General features: G+C 43.6%; 1 protein-coding gene across 1 annotated transcript; it reads right to left on the minus strand.

Moving 5' to 3' along the window:
• Positions 1-453: 453 nt before the first annotated feature.
• Positions 454-19,922, minus strand: LOC139295675 (single-minded homolog 2-like). The gene is made up of 11 exons (XM_070917906.1): positions 19,748-19,922; positions 13,205-13,287; positions 10,232-10,321; positions 9,811-9,919; positions 8,443-8,528; positions 6,004-6,203; positions 4,977-5,083; positions 4,333-4,480; positions 4,101-4,254; positions 3,163-3,487; positions 454-1,172 (listed from the first exon to the last, which is right to left on the minus strand). Exons 1-11 carry the CDS (start codon positions 19,920-19,922, stop codon positions 454-456), a joined length of 2,196 nt encoding a protein of 731 aa, XP_070774007.1.
• Positions 19,923-21,031: the final 1,109 nt, after the last annotated feature.

Here is a 21,031-nt window from a genome sequence, read left to right on the forward strand (position 1 = left end):
GCCTGATTAAGTGATTTAAGTTATGCAATAAATATATAATATTGAATAAATAGTGCATTTTAAACAAAAAATCCTGCCTGAATTTAGTTTGCGTGTGTTAAATAAAATGGGGTGTTCATCTCTGCTCATGCTAGGTCTAGTACAGGAGTGGCAAGTCTGTTACACATCTGTTGGGTTTGGGTTGAATAATAACAAAAAGAAAGCTTAATAAGATTCCTGCAAAAGCTGTATTGCATAAACTGTATATTCTATAGAACATGTTATGGTTGATCTTTTATATGACAGACAACATGGTGGGGGAGGGGGTGGGCTTACAGCCGTAATGTCCTATTTGCATGTCAAGCTGTCCTGCAGGAGTGCAAAAGAAGAGAAGAAAAAATACCTAGGCTGGAGTCTTTGAAGGAGTCCGAGTTATGGCCTAAGAGTCTCCTGAGCTTCTCTCCTGGGTCACCTCTAGTTTGTGATAATGACAGATGTGCCGATGTAATGCGGGATCTCTCTGTGGCTCTCCGGGGACGAGCTGGAGCTGGGGCTCTGGCTGTTGCAGCTGTAAGAGGCTGTGCCGTGGTTAGTGTGGCCATCCGTTATATGGCTAAGTGTGGTAAGAGGAGGGGCTTTAATAGAACCGTGTTTGCCCAAGACTTTGTGAAAGTTCAAAGGCATGTGTGGAGCTTGGGCTGGAAGTCCCACCCCAACCCCCATACCTGTCAACATTCTCCTGTCCTCCGCAGCAGACCTGGGCTGCAGGTGGCCGTCAGCAGGTTGCGCATATCCTGCAGCTGGGTGGCTGTAGGGAACCTCCATCATGCACAGCCTCCTCCTCTGCTCCAGCGCCATCTGCACCGGGAGAGGCTGGCCCGTGCTGTGCAGCGAGCCACCCTGCTCACCTTTACCAAGTACCAGGCCGCTGAGCAAAGGGCAGCCCAGGGCCCAGTCACCTCGAGGTCCCTCAGCACCACTCATGTTATGTTGAACGTCCTGGCTTAAAGGCTTACTGTCCTTGGTGGCATAAGGACGGGGGTGTGGGCACACCTTAGACACCTCGCTGTGGACAAGTGTGTAATGTTCATAGGGTTCTTCCTTCAGCCTGCTGGTAGAATGGGGATTTGTGCTGCTGGAACAATCATGGTAGATCTCATCAGGGTACCTACGGTCAGCAGCCAGCACGGGGCCTGATGAGGAAAACAATATTCAGAAGCTGGAATTACACCAGAACGTCTGCTGAAAGAGGGTTAGGGTTAGTATTTTTACTTGTGTGGTGTAGGGCATTCACGACTGTTGCATTTTAGTAGTCATCAGCCACTCCCAAAAAGTAGTCGATTAATGATCAATGATCAATTCTGTCAAAAAGGTCTCAAATACAACCAGTAAAGACTTAACTAATGTAAGCGGGACCAACCAGTGTACTGTTTGGCTGCAATATCAACACGACTTTCTTTCAGGGATAACGGGAATCTTTCCTTCTCTAAATACCTCAAATTATATGGTTAGCACTGCGGCAAGGGAGGTAAAGCAGGGTAGAGCGGAATAGGGGTTTGATCCCCATTGGCATCCACATGTCGAAGTGTCCTTGACTAAGACACTGAACCCTAAGTTGCTCCCGATGGAGGCCAGCACCTTGCATGGCAGCTCGGTCTCCGTCGGTGTGTGAATGAAACCTAATCTTTAAAGTGCTTTGGGAACTGTTAAGGCTGAAAAGCGCTATATAAGTGAAGTCCATTTTAATCCCAGGCATTTGAGCTTTGCAAGAAGTCTGGAGGGAACTACAGTGTTAAATGCTGAATTGTAGTCAAGGAACAGCAATCACACATAGCTTCCTTTCTTGTCTAGGTGAGATAAGGTGGTGTGGAGGATGTGTGCTATGGCGTCTTCCATTGATCAGTTGGGACTGATAGTGGGTCCAGTGTGCTGGATAGCCTTTGAATACATCATCACAGAAGTTAGTACCACATTCAGGCAGGCTGGTCTTGTTTTCTTGGGAACAGGAATGACGGTGGACTTCTCGAAGCATGTGGGTCTGACGGACTGAGCCATGGACAGGCTGAATCATCATCATTTGAACACCAGTGCTAGTTGGTCAGGACATAGTTTGAGGCCCACTGTGTTTAGGGTAATTGGTAATTCATGGCTTCGGGTTTTGGAATGCTAACTGTCATATTGGATGGAGTTGCTTCTGTTTTCTCACAAATGTGTGGCTCGTTGGTCTAAGGGTATGATTCTCGCTTCGGGTGCGGGAGGTCCCGGATTCAAATCCCGGACGAGCCCAAAGTAGTTCTATTTGGCACAATCACAATATATGACCAGCATGGTGGTGCAGTGAGTATGTTGATGGGAACCCTTAAGGTTGAATCCACTACGGACTCAGTGAATCCATTGATGTTGGTGGCCTCTGATTGGCCTGACAGTTTCCTGAGGGGGATATGCATTGTTGTTGTTTGTTGTTCGTTTACATACTTTGACCTCAGCAAGTTGGCCGCGTGGTCACTCTTCCCTAAGGCCAGCATCAGGATTACCGGTCTGTGAACAGTTCAAGTCAAGATCTGACAAGAGCAGCTTCAGTACTCGCCTGTGGTGGGATGTAGACCACTGTGATAATATCGATTCCTTTGGTAGAAAGTGCGGTCTGCATTTGATTGACAATAACTCCGGATCAGACGAGCAGGAACAGGATAGCATTTTAATATTCAGATTGTCACACCAATCTTTGTTCACCATAAAGCCTTACTTTTTCACCGGACTCCTGTTCTTTCAGATCGGTATATACAGAAAAAGGGTCACCTGGTTGAATGGCGCTGTCCGGTTTTCCAGGATTTAGCCAAGTTTTGATGAAACAAAGGACATTACGGTTCCTGAACTGATGCGGGCACAGAGGTAGTCCAGTTTATGATCCAACACCTGTACATTGGCTGGCAGGATACTGGGCAGAGAGGGTCTGTGTGGCCGGGATCACAGCCGGTGTTTAATCCCTCCACATTTTCCTCAGATGTTGTGATGGATGCAGAGATATACGCAGATATGGTCTTGCTTTTCTATTCTATTTTTCTATTCTATTTTCTATTATCTATCTCTGATCATAGGAGAGAGCAAAGTCTTGTAGTATGTTATCATTATCCCAATTAATCACAAAAGAATACACAAATAAAGTGTGAATAAAGAGTGTACCTGTGTATTTGTTGGATGTTGGGGGGCTGCTGATGTTCCATCCAACGGGCCCTCTGGTGTGCAGGGAGCCAATGATCTGCTGAGCCAGAGGGAGGGGAGGGGAGGGACCTGAGCTAGGAAGCTGGCTCTGAGCCTCCAGATGCCGGCGGTTGTAGGGATAGTGGAGGGTCAGATTGTAAGTGGGAATGCAGGACACCTGGCCTGCCTCTGGGCTCAAGCTGGGGCTCTTCTCCTTGCCGGGGGTCACCGGGTACGGGGATCTCTCCTTCCACAGCCCCCTCTGTACGGAGCAGCTCGAGCGGTCTGGCTGGAAGAGGCTACTGGCCTATCCATAAACAAACACACAACAGCATAGAGAAGGTTACTGCTGCAACTACACATGTATTTTGTGTACTTTTGTAACAGACATCCATGGCGAAACGTTATATTAACTGGCTTTCCCACTGGATCATCATTCGAACAAACTTCCAATGTCGGAATGAAATCATGAGAGTTTTGCTGGAGTTGGGTTGCTCTTGTCAACTCTCATCAGACCATTGTTGAAGAAAAAACAAGCCTCCAAAACTTAGCTACCTGACATTAGCTATCGTGTTCAGGGAATTATTCTGCCTCCACCTAAGCTCCGCCCACAAAAAACATCATAATATTTACTTACAGAAAAGGGGTCTGTAGTCTACTATAGTCTATTAAAGGAACAGTCTGACATTTTGGGATATAATGCATCAGTCAGATGGAAAACCTAGCTTAGCATCAAGAGTGGAAGCGGGGAGGAAAAAAATTAAAGGATAGGTTCCCATTTTGTGGACAAAAGCCTACAGTCAAAATCATCCCAAAGTTCAGCTGAAGCTAATATGAGGCTTCAACAGTCAGACATTAGATCTTTTCAGTACCAGATTTCCCTGCACAGTGTGTGGGGGTACAAAACTCTGAAGTCTCACCTCAGAATAGGGAGCTGCTCTGAGTTTGGTCTTCATCTTGACTGCTTTGGTTCTGAGTTGTTTGCCGTGGTCCTGAGAGGAAGTGTGACTGAGACCAGACTTAGGGGCCCGACTCTGGTCTTCAGATAACTGCAGCTCCTTGCACTCGATGTCACTGTGTGCAAACAGACAGGCTCACGCTATGCATCTCTGTACTGGAAAATTACGGGGGTTGGGGGGGGTGCCGACTCACGTGAGGACGTAGTTCACGCTGACGATACAGTGAGGTCTGGAGGAGCGGCTGTTGTGGATGATGGTGGCGTAGCTCTGCACCCACACCCAGCCTCCATGCTTTGATAGCATGCGGTAGTACTTAGTGGTGACCTGCCCCTTCAACAGTACTACGGGGAACACAAAGATCAGGATCAAAGACAGAAAAAAAAGTAACCAGCGTTGTGCATCCACCCTTCAAAGCAGAAATTTCTCAACTGACCATAACTTTGAACCTTTTGTAAGTCCAGTATTCATTCTCTTTTAGCCCTGTTTTTGGTGTCTACCAACTCCTGGTAAGACTCCTGCAGGTAGTATTGAGTTGTTTTTGCATCTTTTTTTCCCCTCAATCAATCTTTTCTGCCAATTATTTTGCTCATTAAATCCTGTCATATCCTCTCCACCCAGAAGTTGTCCTCAGTTCCCAAACATTGCTAAACTAAAGCAAAGTGATAAAAAAAAAGCACCATTTGGAAAGAAAATCCACTTATTCTCCACATCCACTGATCCAGGTGCATCTGTGTCCTGGTCCATCTTGTTGATTTGTAACTTAACTTACTTGTCACTCTACTTACTTAACCTCCCCAACCCCGCCCTTGTGTCTGACGAATGATTCTGAGGACTCACATAAATGGTGAGCATAGCGTAGATGGAAAACATCACAGGTGTGGACGTGGTGGTAGAGAGTCTTCTCTATCAGGTCCTGAGGTTCATAGCCTGTCAGTTCTGCCACCCTGGCCCCAGGACACAGGAGAGAGGGCACAAGCTAACAGTCAGGGGTTGATTTGGACATCGGTGTGCTCAAATTCATCATAATGTTCAGTTAGCAATCCTTAATCCTTATAACATGTTATCTTACGCATGTGTTATTGCAAGGGTCTATAGAGTGCTGCAGGGATGACGTATTTTTGTACACCAACCCGGGAGTCAGTATCGCCCTGGTTCCCTAGACAAAAAGCCAACTGAATTTTTGCATGGGGTTTGGGATTATTGCAGAAAATAAGCTCTGTGGCAAAACAAAAGTTTAGGATGCCGACACGTTTTGTTCAGCGAGATAATCTTCGCTAATGAACTCCACTTTTGTGATTTTTGAAGCGTAAATGGAATCGCCAGAATATGAACGAAGTACACCACGGCCGCATTACTTCAACGTCACCACCACTAAGCTTAATTTTTAAGAGAGTATAGATAGATATAGATATATAGACAGATAGAGTATAAACACAACGAGGCTGTAAAGGTGGACTAGTGAGTAGATTAGATAGACTTTCGGTGTTCGGCATGAGACGTTTAATGTCCTCGACGACCTCTGCAGTCTGATTTAGCCGCTTGTCAGTGGTCGCCTTTTTTTAAGATGTGTAAAACCTTCAAAATTCACAAGCGTTGAACTCTCTCTTATTTCAAGCATCTAACCAAAAAGCCCATTCAAAAAACCCACTGATTTTGAGACGAGGGAACCGGAAGTGTAAAAATCCATTTCCGGGTTTTAGAACTCTTTCTTGCAGCACTCTATTTGTAATGACAAATTATTATTTTTTTCTGTTGATTATTTGTGATGGTTTTCAAGATTTTATATTCCATACAGGGACCATCAAGATAATCATGATATCACAGCTTTCATCTATCCATTCGCCTACGCCACAGCCTCTCCTACCTTGTGTCCAAGAAAATGAGTTTAAAGTCCAGGCTGGCCCGGAACATGAACATGTTGCTGTGGAGTTTGATCTCGGTGATACCACTGGGGGGCAGGGAGTGACCTACTGCCACCAGACCCACAGTCTGGTAACAGGATTCGTACAGTGCCATGTCCATCATGTACTGGCGCACTTTCAGGTAGCCGCTGCAGTGGATAACCTGGGGAAACAATAGCATGATGCCGATGTCATTACGCATTCGTACGTCCGAAGGAATGGGATTTGAACTGTTGTTGCTCAGTGGTCCTTGCACTATGCAGCTGCTACCATTATGCAACTACAGCTATATTACCAACTGTCCCTGGACTGTGGACTGCCATCTTATCCAACCATGATCACAATCTAATTTAGCAAACTGTCAGTATCCCCAGTTTGTCTCCCTGTGTTTCTTCTCTCTCTCTCTCTCTCTCTCTCTCTCTCTCTCTCTCCCTTGTGTGTGTGTGTGTGTGTGTTTGTCTCCCCCTGTCTGTCTTGGAGAGTTGCCACCGAGCGGAGACGAGGAGAACTCCAGTTCACCTGTCCACACACCTGCGCCAATCACACACCTGCTTCAGATCATGCAATCAAGCCATCTACACCACTGCAGTAAAAAAGACCAGCTCAGCTCTCCACTTGTCGCCAGATTGTCCGTTACCTAATTTGTAATTTGTGTGGCTCCTTGTGCTTAAGTTAACCTGCTTGTACTCTGTGATTTATGCCTGTTCTCTCTTCGTCTCCCAGACCCCGGTTCACCTGCACCTGCCTGCCTGCTCCTCCTCGTCTCCGCTCCGTTCCTGTGGATCTCCAGCCCTGTCAGCTCTCTCCCCGGTCCTCGCCTGCTCCAACCACCACGGCATCCAGCCTGCACTACGAATCCCCCGGAACTCTCTCTCTTCTCCATTTAACAATAAATCATTGTTTCAGAACTCTGAACCTGCTCCGCCTGTATTCTTGTGTCTGCATTTTGGGGTCCAGCCAGTTAGCTTTCCTAACACAAACTGAGGTATTCGAACCCAGCGTTGCCCACAAAAGACAAAGACATGACTACTTTTGGTTGGAAGACCAGGTTAAGGTTTTTTTCCCCTTGTGACGATGATGAAGCAGGCTTGGAGCACACATATACAGCGTTATACAGTATAGATGCTGTGGGACCACTGCAGGCCTCAGGCTGACACCACTGTGCCGCCACTGTTTTAGTGGTCGGACAGTAAGGACCCCCGATGGGGGTGCCCCTGTTCTCTGATCACCTTTTTCTGCCCAGTCAGGAGCTGGTAAGTATAACCGATTGCAACCTTTGGTATCTGCAAGTAACAAAACCTGTTAGAGGGCCCCCACAGGTGGAAAAAGAAATAGCAGTATAGCCCTCTAACTGCATGCCTAGCTTTTGTTGAGTTCATGGGTGGTCAAGCAGCAGGAATCACTCCTTTAGAGCAGTGGCTCCCGACCGCGGAGGAAAATCCTCTGATACATTGCAATATCCACAGAAAATAGTCTATTCAGAATTGCTAGTTTTACACAAACGTCCTGCAGGTATTAAGTTCACTATTTAGGATAATTAAACAGTTAATTGTTCTGTGCTGATGAATTTTTTATGCAATGAATATAATGAAATATACATGAAGATATTTCAAAATAGTAGGCTACTTTCCTGGGGGGGGTCGTCAGTGTGCATACGATGATAAAATAGGGGCCCCTTAAGAAGAAGGTTGGGAACCACTGCTTTAGAGGACATGCTACCACCAGATTGGTGGATTTCTGAATTCTGCAGTAAAATAGGGCTGTTTTTGTGACTTCACAATATCTATATTATGACAGAAGGACATTTTGTGTGTCAGGAGACAGCTGTCACATTAGCCATTTTTGTGTTGGGACCAGGGGAGACTGATCAGTACAGAGATTGAATGGCGTTCGACGATACACATTCTAAATACAGCTGAAGCATTGAGAGCCAGATATTTTCCCTCCATCCGTCATGCATCCACTTCTCTATCTGGCTCTCAAACCAGCCGAATTTCACAACATCACTCCATCTTCTTTCTTTCTAGTGGTCTGTCTATGGCTGCTCTCTCACCTGTGTGCTTGTGATGATTATGAGGGTCTCTATTCATTGAAGCGGTTGGGGGAAACCGGAAAATCTGACAGCAGCTCTAATTTCAACGAGGGGCAACTGAACATTCCTGAATTTCCAAAAATTTGAAACCAGCTAATGGTTGGTCACTATGCAGCCAGAAACCACAGGAAGCCATCATCTAAATGCAGGACACCTCCAGTTGCTGCTGCTTCATAAGGACCATACCCTGAGATGACCAGATGACTTGTTTATGTGTCACTTAACGAAATGTAATCACTTCCAGACCCCTAGGTTACTAAAGTCATTATTTGTGTGTCGAAGCAAATAATAAACCAGTGGCTGCACCTACCTTATATCCACCACATGTAAGTCCCGCATTCCGCTTAGCAAGAACACACTTCATCCTCAAGAAGAAGGAGCGCTCGATTTCATACTCTGTCACACAAACACACATCACGGAGGCATTACTCACACGTTACAGTATATTGTGCTTTTACAATGCAATACCAGCAACACTTCTTATTCCTAAGATTATCTCATATTATGCCTTTTTTTCCTAACCCTAACCTGGATTACTCTGCAGCACCCCGTTGCCTCCACAACCCTAACGCAAAACAGAAGTCAGAAGCACTCCGCTGTTCAGCACCTCCAGCACAGCTGAATGTTGGTCTGGAATACAGCCGTAATCCTTTCCAAAAGCTACGTGACTAGACGCAGACGTGGACTGGGATAAATCCCAGGGCTCACAAGATCAGGAGCAGCATATGCCGAACACGCAAAACATCTTTTCTTTCAACCCTCGCTGCAAGCCCTGAATTGGACCAAAAAAAAGGTGTCAGTACCCTCAATTCAGCAGCTGCATGACGCGATCATCGCATGTGTCTTGGGTTTATTTATATTTGTGCGCATATCTTGGTAATCCCACTTCAAATGTACTTTTGTATGCATTTCATTTAAATATGACATACATTTACAATTTGTACACAAATATAATATTGCGTATACGCTAGCTGTGTGTCTACACAAACCACTGGCCCAGTCAGAGGCAGAGTGGGGCAGGTCTTCACGGAATGCACGGGGGAAAGAAAAACAAGCGTTTGTGAGTGTTTAGGGTGCATACCTTGACTCACCAGGAGGCGGTGGCGGTATAAGAAGTCAGGGTACTCATGTGGACAAAAAGTACCGGCACTTCGTTCAACTGTCATCAACTGTAACGTTTGGCTACATTGTTCCATAGAAGTGAGCAGCGGCAGGCCGACCAACAGGACCCGCTTTTTGGTCTGTAAGGTGCTACACATAACCTCACAGACAAAAAGGCTTCATTCAGACTTAACAATATCTGTCCAGTGAAGCTGTTTTCATTAGCAATGACACATATGGTTATGTGTAATAAAGACTACGTCAATTCTGTTGCAAATAAATGCTGAGAAAAAACACATCATATCACGCGGTTGTACTGATTGAAGTAGCACCGTGGAAATGTACACCACACTGAATTTATCACGACATACATTACACGCATACACATATCTACATTAGTTTCCATTAATCGGGGGAACATGGGAAATTAGCAAACAAAGGCCTTTCAAATAAAGGTTCTCCATGCCATTGAGAAAAGAAAAACAAGGCCCCCGGCCAATTTGTGAGATCTTACAGTATGCATGATATACCATGGCACGCACGCACGCGAGCCTGGAGATTGAGAGTGTTCAAGCACCTGGGGAGAAGTGATGGTGTGGGGGCTGGCAAAGGCCCAGCACTGCCGTCATCTCGTCGTGGTCTGATGGGTGGATGTACTCGAATATGCTGTTTCCGGTCAGTTCCACCTGCAGAAACACACACAATTCCAGAGTTATGTCGTGATCAGTTACACTACAACTAACTAATCAAAAGGCAAAGACAAAAAACCTCACATCCCACATCCACAAAATGTGCAATTTGGAATGTGTGTAGGCCCATCCATTGGTAATTAGTAAGGAGGCCCTTTACTAATTACCAATGGTTTATCTGAAATGTTATGTCAAACATGAACAACAGTCTGCTTTTGTGAATAAAATAAATAAAAGTTTACTTGTGTTTTCGCCTCCAAATCATTGCTTTAGATAGAATAAACAGTTATGGGTGCGCGAGGGTCTTACCTGGGACAGGCCGAGGTGGACCGATGCCGTCTCAGAGATGTACATGATTTTGCCATCGGAGGCCACGACGAACACGAAGCCATCCAGAGTCTGAGGGAGAGGTGAACAGTAGTAGTCGCCATTAAACAGTTAGCAATGTTAGCGATGTTCATTTTTTAGTGTTACGTGCCAAAACATTTGCTCATGTGATAGGGTGAAAGTGGATGGCGCTATTAGTCTGAGAGTTTCGTGGCCCTGCCTCCTACAGTTTTGTTCTTATGTAGCCATTCTGCATTAGCAATGTAGCAATTTAGTGCGTGTAGACATGTCTTATTATTTACCCTTGACTACCTCTCATCAGGCCCCTTCATTTTTTTTAGGTTTCATTAAGAAAAACATCTGGAAGTATATGTGTCACTATTTTAAATTGTAAGCAAAAGAAAATAGGTAGAAATTGGATATAAATGAATAGTACAAAAATGCTGGTTTAAAAAAAGAAAGATCTTGAAAATACAATTACCAAGCACGAACACTCTGAAATTCAAGCATTTATTGAAAGTTTGATTCATTCGCTGGACTTCGCTTCCTATTATTGCTCTGAGCGTTGCTTGCAGCAAGAGGGCCTTGTTTAATCTTAACTGAACTGAAATTCCTTTTACTAATACAATAATTAGCTACTTATTTGGGGGGAAAAGAAAATTCTGTGGAAAATTGGTAAAAAAAACATTTTGCAGATACAGTGCATCCGGAAAGTATTCACAGCGCTTCACTTTTTCCACATTTTGTTATGTTGCAGCCTTATACCAAAATGGATTAAATTCATTTTTTTCCTCAAAATTCTACACACAACACCCCATAATGACAACGTGAAAAAAGTTTTTTTGAGATTTTTGCAAATTTATTAAAAATAAAAAACCTGAGAAATCACATGTACATAAGTATTCACAGCCTTTGCTCAATACTTTGTTGATGCACCTTTGGCAGCAATTACAGCCTCAAGTCTTTTTGAATATGATGCCACAAGCTTGGCACACCTATCTTTGGGCAGTTTCACCCATTCCTCTTTGCAGCACCTCTCAAGCTCCATCAGGTTGGATGGGAAGCGTCGGTGCACAGCCATTTTCAGATCTCTCCAGAGATGTTCAATCGGATTCAAGTCTGGGCTCTGGCTGGGCCACTCAAGGACATTCACAGAGTTGTCCTGAAGCCACTCCTTTGATATCTTGGCTGTGTGCTTAGGGTCGTTGTCCTGCTGAAAGATAAACCGTCGCCCCAGTCTGAGGTCAAGAGCGCTCTGGAGCAGGTTTTCATCCAGGATGTCTCTGTACTTTGCTGCATTCATCTTTCCCTCTATCCTGACTAGTCTCCCAGTTCCTGCCGCTGAAAAACATCCCCACAGCATGATGCTGCCACCACCATGCTTCACTGTAGGGATGGTATTGGCCTGGTGATGAGCGGTGCCTGGTTTCCTCCAAACGTGACGCCTGGCATTCACACCAAAGAGTTCAATCTTTGTCTCATCAGACCAGAGAATTTTGTTTCTCATGGTCTGAGAGTCCTTCAGGTGCCTTTTGGCAAACTCCAGGCGGGCTGCTATGTGCCTTTTACTAAGGAGTGGCTTCCGTCTGGCCACTCTACCATACAGGCCTGATTGGTGGATTGCTGCAGAGATGGTTGTCCTTCTGGAAGGTTCTCCTCTCTTCACAGAGGAACTCTGGAGCTCTGACAGAGTGACCATCGGGTTCTTGGTCACCTCCCTGACTAAGGCCCTTCTCCCCCGATTACTCAGTTTAGATGGCCGGCCAGCTCTAGGAAGAGTCCTGGTGGTTCCGAACTTCTTCCACTTACGGATGATGGAGGCCACTGTGCTCATTGGGACCTTCAAAGCAGCAGAAATTTTTCTGTAACCTTCCCCAGATTTGTGCCTCGAGACAATCCTGTCTCGGAGGTCTACAGACAATTCCTTTGACTTCATGCTTGGTTTGTGCTCTGACATGCACTGTCAACTGTGGGACCTTATATAGACAGGTGTGTGCCTTTCCAAATCATGTCCAATCAACTGAATTTACCACAGGTGGACTCCAATTAAGCTGCAGAAACATCTCAAGGATGATCAGTGGAAACAGGATGCACCTGAGCTCAATTTTGAGCTTCATGGCAAAGGCTGTGAATACTTATGTACATGTGATTTCTTAGTTTTTTATTTTTAATAAATTTGCAAAAATTTCAAAAAAACTTTTTTCACATTGTCATTATGGGGTGTTGTGTGTAGAATTTTGAGGAAAAAAATTAATTTAATCCATTTTGGAATAAGGGTGTAACATAACAAAATGTGGAAAAAGTGAAGCGCCGTGAATACTTTCCGGATGCACTGTATGTTCATTATGAATATCATAAGAGATATGGTGAAATCATGCTAATGTTGGGTAAAAACCAAACCCCAGCCTTGACCCCAGCAAAGAAGTTCTAAAGTCGATCTAAATGTCTTCAGACATTGGAACATAGAAGAACTGTCATCTAATCTAAACCAGCGGCCTGTGGAGTGGCACGTGAGCTTAAGCTCAAGAATCGCGTGCTGTTATTTGAGGGTACAAGTGACAAATTTGTAACTTTCTGTGGGATCAGAAAGAATGCATTATCATACAGTATCAGTGGGTGTTTTTGTCCTTGAGCAAGACACTGAACCCTAAGTTGCTGGGTACTGTTAATGTTGAAAATAAGTGAGGCCCATATATATATTACAAAGAGCAGATGATGTCTCTTTCAAAGCAGAATTCACGTTTCTAGACATGTTTGAAGATCCTATCGTCATCACGTGTTCCAGGCCTTAAGATAGGCTACAGTCAAAGCCAGTGCTTCCTCATAAAACGCATGAAGTAAAAACATTGGATAGTAAAAAAAAATCTAAATGAAATAAAACCAAGCCACATTCGAATGTAGCATAGCATAGCAAAGCAAAATGCTGGAACATCATTTGTCGTTTCCAGTACTGACTTGTAAAAGGTGGGAACCCAGTTCTTTAGCCATGCTGTCCAGAGGACTGAACCTTGGTGACTGCCCCCATCCATCACCCAGACCTACAGAGAGAGAGAGAGAGAAAGAGAGAGAGAGAGACAAACACGGTAAGACGGTCAAAGAGACAAAGATTCTGACACTGACGGGGGGGGTAGAAGGAAACATCTTAGAATTCCCAAAGCCATGTAACTCCACTGTCTGACGCTACAAGGAGGAAAGAAAATCAGTCGACGAGCAACCACATGTTATGACCCAATAGTTTTTATTTTGATGCTATTTACATGACACAATATGCAAATTAAGAAAGCTACGGGGGGGGGGGGGGGGGTCACAAAGCCCTCTTGATTTTTAGGGTTTAAGAATTTTTATATATATATATATATATATATATATATATATATATATATATGTATTTATATATAAAACAAAATATACATGCATTTCATTAATGTCTGCACAGAAGACGACTACACTTAAGGGTTATTTTAGAGGTTTAAATCTTCAATAGGGGTCCCTTAAGAAAAAGGTTGGGAACCACTGTTATAGAGGACATCGGCCCTGTTGTTGTGGAAGGTCTGGTCAGGATTTAGACACACTGTCTTCAATCTCAGCATGAATGAAATACTGAAGTATTCAATCGACAGCAGCATGTCAGAACTGCGGTTCATCCGCAAAATGGCACTGAAACAGACGGAAATTGTCAAATCGCGAATCACGGTTTTCTTTTTAAAGAAAGCTACGGGGGGCGGCTCTATTCACGCTCGCATGGTTGCATCTGAATTATTTCGTGGCTCTGTGGTTCACTCATTTACAACCCTATGCAGCAGCAATATTTATTGTCAGTTTTCACACTGAACTGGAGGGACTGAAATATATAAGTGCTTCATTTTAGAAAACTGAAAGAAATTTATTTTTAGAGCACGCCATGTGATATTACGCTTCTCTGACGCACTTATTGTCCGTCGTCTCGCATTCGATTGGCTGAGTGGCATCGCGTGAGATGATTTTAAATGGTAAATGGTAAACGGACTTGACTTATGTAGCACTCTTCAACCTCAACGGCTCCCGACGCGCTTCACAGATCAGGTCCCGCTCACCCATTCACTTGCACCAAATTTTGTACAGATATTCATGGTCCCCAGATGATGAATCCCGTTGACTTTGGTGACTCCCCTGACGTATCCTCTAGCGCCACCATGGGGCTCATTTGTGGTTTTGAGCAAGTCAAATTTTGGATGGATGGCAATGGTATTTGGCACACACACTCATCGTCGTTGGGAGCAAGTTACCTCGCTGACGTTGGCATTTAGTTCAAACCCCTCCTGTGCCTATGTACAGCCTCACATAGCCACTGGCACGGCTGTTGACCCTTAGTCTGGTCCAAGCACTACAAATGAATTTCCATTCACCTCCGTTGTATTGGGTCGGGGGCAGAGATCTCGGGGACAGATACCCGTAAACCTGGACAAATGCAAGCAAAGCGTTCAGCATGCTGAGGTATCAATAGAGGGGAGTGAGAATTAGGGCTTGTTTGTCTGTTTTATGATATGGTTGAATCGACCCTTTAACGTTCGCCTCCTCATCAACCCCCATACCAGTACTACATTGGTTGGGTTTGCCCGCCAGAGACGAGCGTGTGTGGGTGTGTGTGAGAATGGTTCCCAACCTGGGGGTCAGGACCCCACAAAGGGCCCTGGGGGGCCACTAGATGATTTAGACGATAGGACAGCAGACAAAAAAAAAACATACATCTGCTATACCAAATCATATGTAATATTTCAGACTTTGCTTCGTGAAGCACTGGACAATTTTACTTTGAACAATGATTCAGTGAAAGAAAGGAAAGAAAGTCACTCTATGGCTCAACTAGTGACAGCCAGTGCACAAATGCAACCCGCAAAGAGGGGCCTCAGGAAGACATTGCATCGCCTTAAGGGGTCACAAGCTAAAAAGGTTGGGGACCGCTGCACTAGCCGACATATGTAGTTTACATATTTCGTCATGTATCAGATTTATGCATGGGATTGTTCCCTATGGAGAAATATATCCTATAAACCTCATCAGAAAAAGCCAATTGATAACATTCTGAAATAAATAAACGCATCATGTCTTTTTTTTCTGGAGCTGATGATGATGAGCTAGTCCAGCTATTATTAAGCACAATATTGTACAATTTAATTGCTGAAATCCACTTCCTTTTGCAAACAGCGGACTTCAAACCTACCTACTGTGTATGTCCATGACTGTCCTCATGTTAACTCATGTTTACGTGACTTGTTTTACAAAGTGGGTCCCGCTTTTGGAAGAGCTGAACTGAGACGTGCCTTGTGAAACGTGCCAATAGAGGGAATGGCGTCTCCATTTCTTGGACTCATTTTTCCACGTACCAACCCCAAATATTAAAAAAAATATATATATATTTGTGTAAAGGTATGCGTGGAAACACCTATAAACAAGGGGGAAAAAAACGTTGGAGGAAACAGAGGGGCCTGTCCTCACCTGACCAGGAAGGAATTAAATGTTCGTGCCTGCCACTGTTCATCTAAACTAATTTTTTTCCATAATCTGTGCTGACATTCAGAGACCCCCGTATCTGCAGCGCTGCTTGGCGCAAATCAAATACCCAGCTGTCGTCAGGAGAGTCAACAATATAACATGTCAAGGCCCCCCCTGTCAACAACGATTTTTAAGATCTGCACGAGGTTGCTATGCTCCACGGCACGCTTCGTGTCCTGTAGTTCTGTTGACGCCTGTCCGCAGTTTCACAAAATCCAATCGGGAGTGTCCCTCTCACACAAGAAACTAATTATAAAAACACACTGGTGTGTCAGTCAGAGGGCTCCTAAATAAAAGCATGGTAAACTGCGAACATATCGCATAATGGACTATTATCAGATTATTCTAGGCAAAGGGTGAACTATCTGAAATAAACACACATTTGCATACATCTAGGCTATAAAGCATTGCCCCAAAGCCTGACAGAACTGAAGAACAGTGTGTTCTGCTAAGCAGGTCAGTTTGTAGAATCCATTACACTTTTCAAACCAATTACAATTTCATACTCTGTGGCGGCTGGAATAGTGGCACTGAAGGGGTGTGGGGAAATGCTAAATGAAAGAAACGATCAAATAAAAGATGAATATTTTTTTAGGGTTGGAAAGAAAACGGGACACAAAAGGGGAGGTGAAACCATCAAAGCTCAAGATGCATTCATTTTCCACTTTAAGTACTAGTGTGTGTGTGTGTGTGTGTGTGTGTGTGTGAAATTGGACATGTCATAAATTAAAATGTCATAGAAGTAAAAGTACAGAAGTATTAGCAGTGAAACATACACAACACATACGCATTAAGAGCACAATAATCAATAATGTGAATGTGCTAGGGTTGTGTGATGTTGTGGCAGGTTCAGGTCCCACTCATTAGGCTGATGGATAACTTAAACTACAGCAATGCATATTTTTTTCTGAGTGCACATTATATTTTATATATATGTCAAATCTTTGGCCACCAAAGTAACTAATAGGTGGTTATTAAAATGGAAATGCCGAACCAGCACCAGTGATTCTAAAATTGTACTGAAACGGTGCTTTAATGAATACGTCCCATCTCTGAGAATTACATTGTGATGGCCGTCATGTGTACGTAGAATTATAACATGTATTTCATTATGTACACATATTTTCATTTTGGGCATGTGCCGAATTACAGTCTGTGATAACATCTGGGCCAGAACTGATTAGCCATATTTAATAAAAAACTCCTTATGTTGGGGGGAATGTTACTCAAGCATAATTGTCCTCATCAGTGGAAATTTGCTGTGTGTTAAACTAGTAAACACAAATCAATAATTATATAATATAAATCTAAATAAGAGATGTTTCTATCAGCTTCATATAGCTTAACCTATGGAAGCTAAAATGACCCTTAAAAAAAACGATTTGCAACTAGGGCTGCAACTAACGATTATTTTCGTTACCAATTAATCTGCCGGTTATTGTCCGGATTTATCGACGAATCGTTTAGTCTATAAAATGTCTCAAAAAAACAAACAAACAACAAAAAAAGGATTTTGTTCAACCGACAGCCCAAAACCCCAAGGACTCATTCATTTCAAATCAAAAACAACAAAGAAAAGCAGCAAATTCTCACGTCTGAGAGGCCGGAACGAAGGGAGCGCCACACATTTCTGCTTGAGAGATGTGTATTGATTATCAAAATAGTTTGCAACTCATTTTCTTTTCCCATCGAATAATCAATTTCATAATTGTATTTGTGAATCCCCGCTGGATTCCTGATGTTATTCTTCACCATAATAACAATTTTACCAAAGTACCACAAGGCTAAATCGTAATGCCAACATACAATAAAATAAAATATGACAACATACAATAAAATAAAATACGAAATTTTATAAGAGCACTCATATATCTGTAGGCCATTCACATTAGAATTGTTGGCCATTCAGTCCATATTTCTAAGCTAATTGTTTTATTAGGCCTTTTTTGTTGTTTTCATGTTGTTTTTCATGTTTTTGTTTCATTTTATTTTATATTTTGCTTTGTTGTTGTTGTTTTTTTGGTGTGGCTCTGTTAGTAATTACATGTTTCAGGCAGCGAGGTAAACCTACAAATTACAGCAGTCAGGCTACGCTCAAAAAGTATTCCAAATAATAAAAGCTAAATCTGTAGAGTTAAAGAAATGCCTTCAGGTGTGGGCTGACTACTGCTACTCATATTTTACTGGCAAATTTAGATGAACTAAAAAAACAAAAACAAAAACAGTATTCAAGTCAGTCAGAAAATGAACTCAAGAGGTCTTGACAATTTATCCACTCCAGGTATTAATGCTACTATTAAAACTAGTATTTGCAGCCCTTGGCATCCTGTCTGATATTAACAATCACAGAAATGGGTCCAAATAAATTCAGTAAAGTAGATGTAAGTTTTTCCACGCGCCTCTAGAGAAGTGAAAAGTAGAAAAGGCATCATCACACATCGGCCTGCTGTTCCTCGTCCTACATTAATTCGGGATCATAGATGAGGACGCGTCGACGATAGCCGACGATAGAGGGTCGTGTACTGACGGCTCCTTCTGGACTGGGGTGGCCCCGGCCATTAAAAAAAAAGGCCGTGTGTTAAATGTGACTTTATGAGTGATGACAGAGAGGAAAAGCTCTGTTTTCCTGCCCTCTAACCCCCCCCCCCCAAACACACACACACCAAAAAAAAGTAAGGGCCTATAGCTGTACGCGGCCTAATGAAATAAGTCACCTTGATGAATGAGTGAGGCGTTTAAACTAGACATCAGCTTTTAATCAGAGTGTGTGTAAATGTGTGAGTGTGTGTGTGGTGGTGGGTGGTGGGGGGCAACTTCAAACACTTGCACTGACACCCATAATTAACAAAATGTTGATTAACAGCGCGGAGATTGAGTGGAGGAGCAAAACCTCCAGCCTGAAATTCAAAATTATCATTATCATTTTTATTATTATTATTATTATTATTATCAAATATTTCAGACAAAAGGCTTAATGTTTTTGCTACAAAGAATTGTCAATGTTGCAGCAAGCTCTGAGGAAAAGGAGATTTGGTTTTGTTCCGTTTATTTTCAAGTTTATTTCGTTGAGTTTGTCGAGATGATTTTTCTTTTGTTTTTTTGAAGCGTTAAAGAAAAAAGAATAAGGTAGCCGTTACAAAGGCTCTGTAAGTCGTAACTTTATAAATTAATAAATAAATAATTGACTTTAAAGACTGTGCAACAGAGAACAACATTTTAGGGGTTGCCAGATTGCGAACACGCCTTTGGCCGGCGCTTCTTTTTAATGTAGTTATTTTGCGGCGTTAAATACAAAAAAAAAACTTACACATGGCGTCTCGCTTTTTCAATAAGCGACAGGGTGAATGATTTGTTAACCCGTCCGGTGAAGCAACTGGCTATTACGTTTAAACCCATTGCGCGAGAGGAATGCCTTGTTAGAAAGTGGTGAACAACAACAACAACAACAACAACAACAACAACAAAAGATGTATGTGTTTGGATCTATTCTTGGAAAAAACTTGAAAAGTCATAGATTGAGTCATTTTCATATCACATTGCGGGTTATATATATATATTATTATTTTTTTAAAACGCAATAAACGGATGAATTCTCCCACTTTTTGATACTTTTCATATTTCCCGTTTCCCGATATAAGCTACTTTTTTTCATAATTGTCTGATTGAGGAAAAACACGGCGATGGCCCGTGATTATGTGGCGCTCGAACAAAACGGCTATGACTATATTGGCTATTGGTTGTTGTTTTTTTTTGGACATTTCAACAACATTTCAGTATGCCACCGCAGCCCCACTACATGTCACGTCCCTTGTTTGCTGTCCGGGGGGGTAGATTTGATCCTCTGTCCTCAAAAAAAACAACAACCTGATGTTCTGTTTGGGCCCTATTTGTGTGGTGTGCCGACATTCATCAACATTCCCCCGTGCGTGCGGCTTGTTTCCTGGCCGCCCGCTCAAGAGTGCCTACCGTCCGGGAAGACTGCCCTCATCTTGAGGTAGCTGCTGGTCAGCCGGATGATGGAGGCCTTGTCCAGCTGGGAGGTGATGGCCGCCGGCAGGGGCAGCAGCTTCGCCAGCTCGTAGAACTCCCCGTTCTCCTTCTCTCTCCGCGTCTTCGCCGCGTTCTTGCATTTCTCCCTCATCCTCTGAAAGTGTCAGACAAGGGGTGAGTCTTGCGCAAAAGTGAGTCTCCGCTGAGCTTTCTCTCCCCCACCCGCCGCCGCCGCCGCCGCCGCCACCACCTCCACACACACAGAGAGAGAGAGACTCATGTAACAAACACAGTTGTGTCACTGAGAGACGCAAACCCGCTCCTCCGGCATCCCTAATGTCCAGATTCTGTCGACCAGACCAGCCTACATGATTTTCATCGCACTCCCGAGGACCAGAGAATAGACTGCCCGTGTAAAGCTTTGTTCAGACTCCCCAGCTTCGCCTGTGCAACAGGTCCACTTCACGGTTCTGTCAGATGCTCCGGACTCCGAACACTAACAGAAATTATTAGACGCATGTTGAAACCCAATGCAGAGGACAGGGCAGCAAGACGACTGCGAACTGAACTGGTCTGCAAACTCCTCAGACAAGATACTCTCTCTCTCCCTCCCCCTCTCTCTCTCTCTGTCTCTCTCTCTCTCACTCTCTCTCTCTCTCTCTCTCTCTCTCTCTCTGGCCACACTGTACAATTTTTTTTCTTTTCTTTTTTTACAGAAAATAAATTCTACAAATACAAGACTTTTGAATTAAAGTCTATACTTTTAACCCTGTAATGCCCGAACCATGAAATAATTGCATATATGAGTTTTAATTTGTATAATTTTTGTACAAAGACATATAAAACACAACATTTTTAACCCATTAAACTTTGAGTTTCAATGCCATCCTTTCTCACATCAGGGGGCACACTAGAGGTTGGCCTTTTGCTGGGGGGGAGGTGTTCCTCCTGCCTCTGGAGAGGATAGTGGTCTGCCACACTTGATTTCGCCCTTTCCTGCACTTGTGAGAGAGGTGCCAACAGCAGCTTGAAACCTTCGCAGGGGCATGGGTTTCTGCCTTGGCTTCAATTTCTTCTGGTGCACTGCATGTGTCTGATTGTATACATCAGGTTTTTCAGGAAGAAAAATATCACACTGATGATGTAGAGGTCTCAAAAACTCATGTATCAAATATGATACACTTGGCGTTACAGGGTTAATGGCTGGGGTGGGTCGGCTGTATGGCCCCTATAACCTACACTAGCTTCATTGTTTCTTAA

The sequence above is a fragment of the Enoplosus armatus genome, chromosome 13 (assembly GCF_043641665.1).
Source record: "Enoplosus armatus isolate fEnoArm2 chromosome 13, fEnoArm2.hap1, whole genome shotgun sequence".
Taxonomy (NCBI): domain Eukaryota; kingdom Metazoa; phylum Chordata; class Actinopteri; order Centrarchiformes; family Enoplosidae; genus Enoplosus; species Enoplosus armatus.

Bases quoted from the DNA above. Each gene is read 5' to 3' on its own strand.
- LOC139295675 (XM_070917906.1), bottom strand. From the start codon at position 19,922: ATGAGGGAGAAATGCAAGAACGCGGCGAAGACGCGGAGAGAGAAGGAG. The intron at 13,288-19,747 runs GTAGGCACTCTT...CTCTCTCTGTAG, and splicing joins GAGGGCAGTCTTCCCGGACG to GTCTGGGTGATGGATGGGGG. The intron at 4,255-4,332 runs GTGAGTCGGCAC...GTTTGCACACAG, and splicing joins AGCGTGAACTACGTCCTCAC to TGACATCGAGTGCAAGGAGC.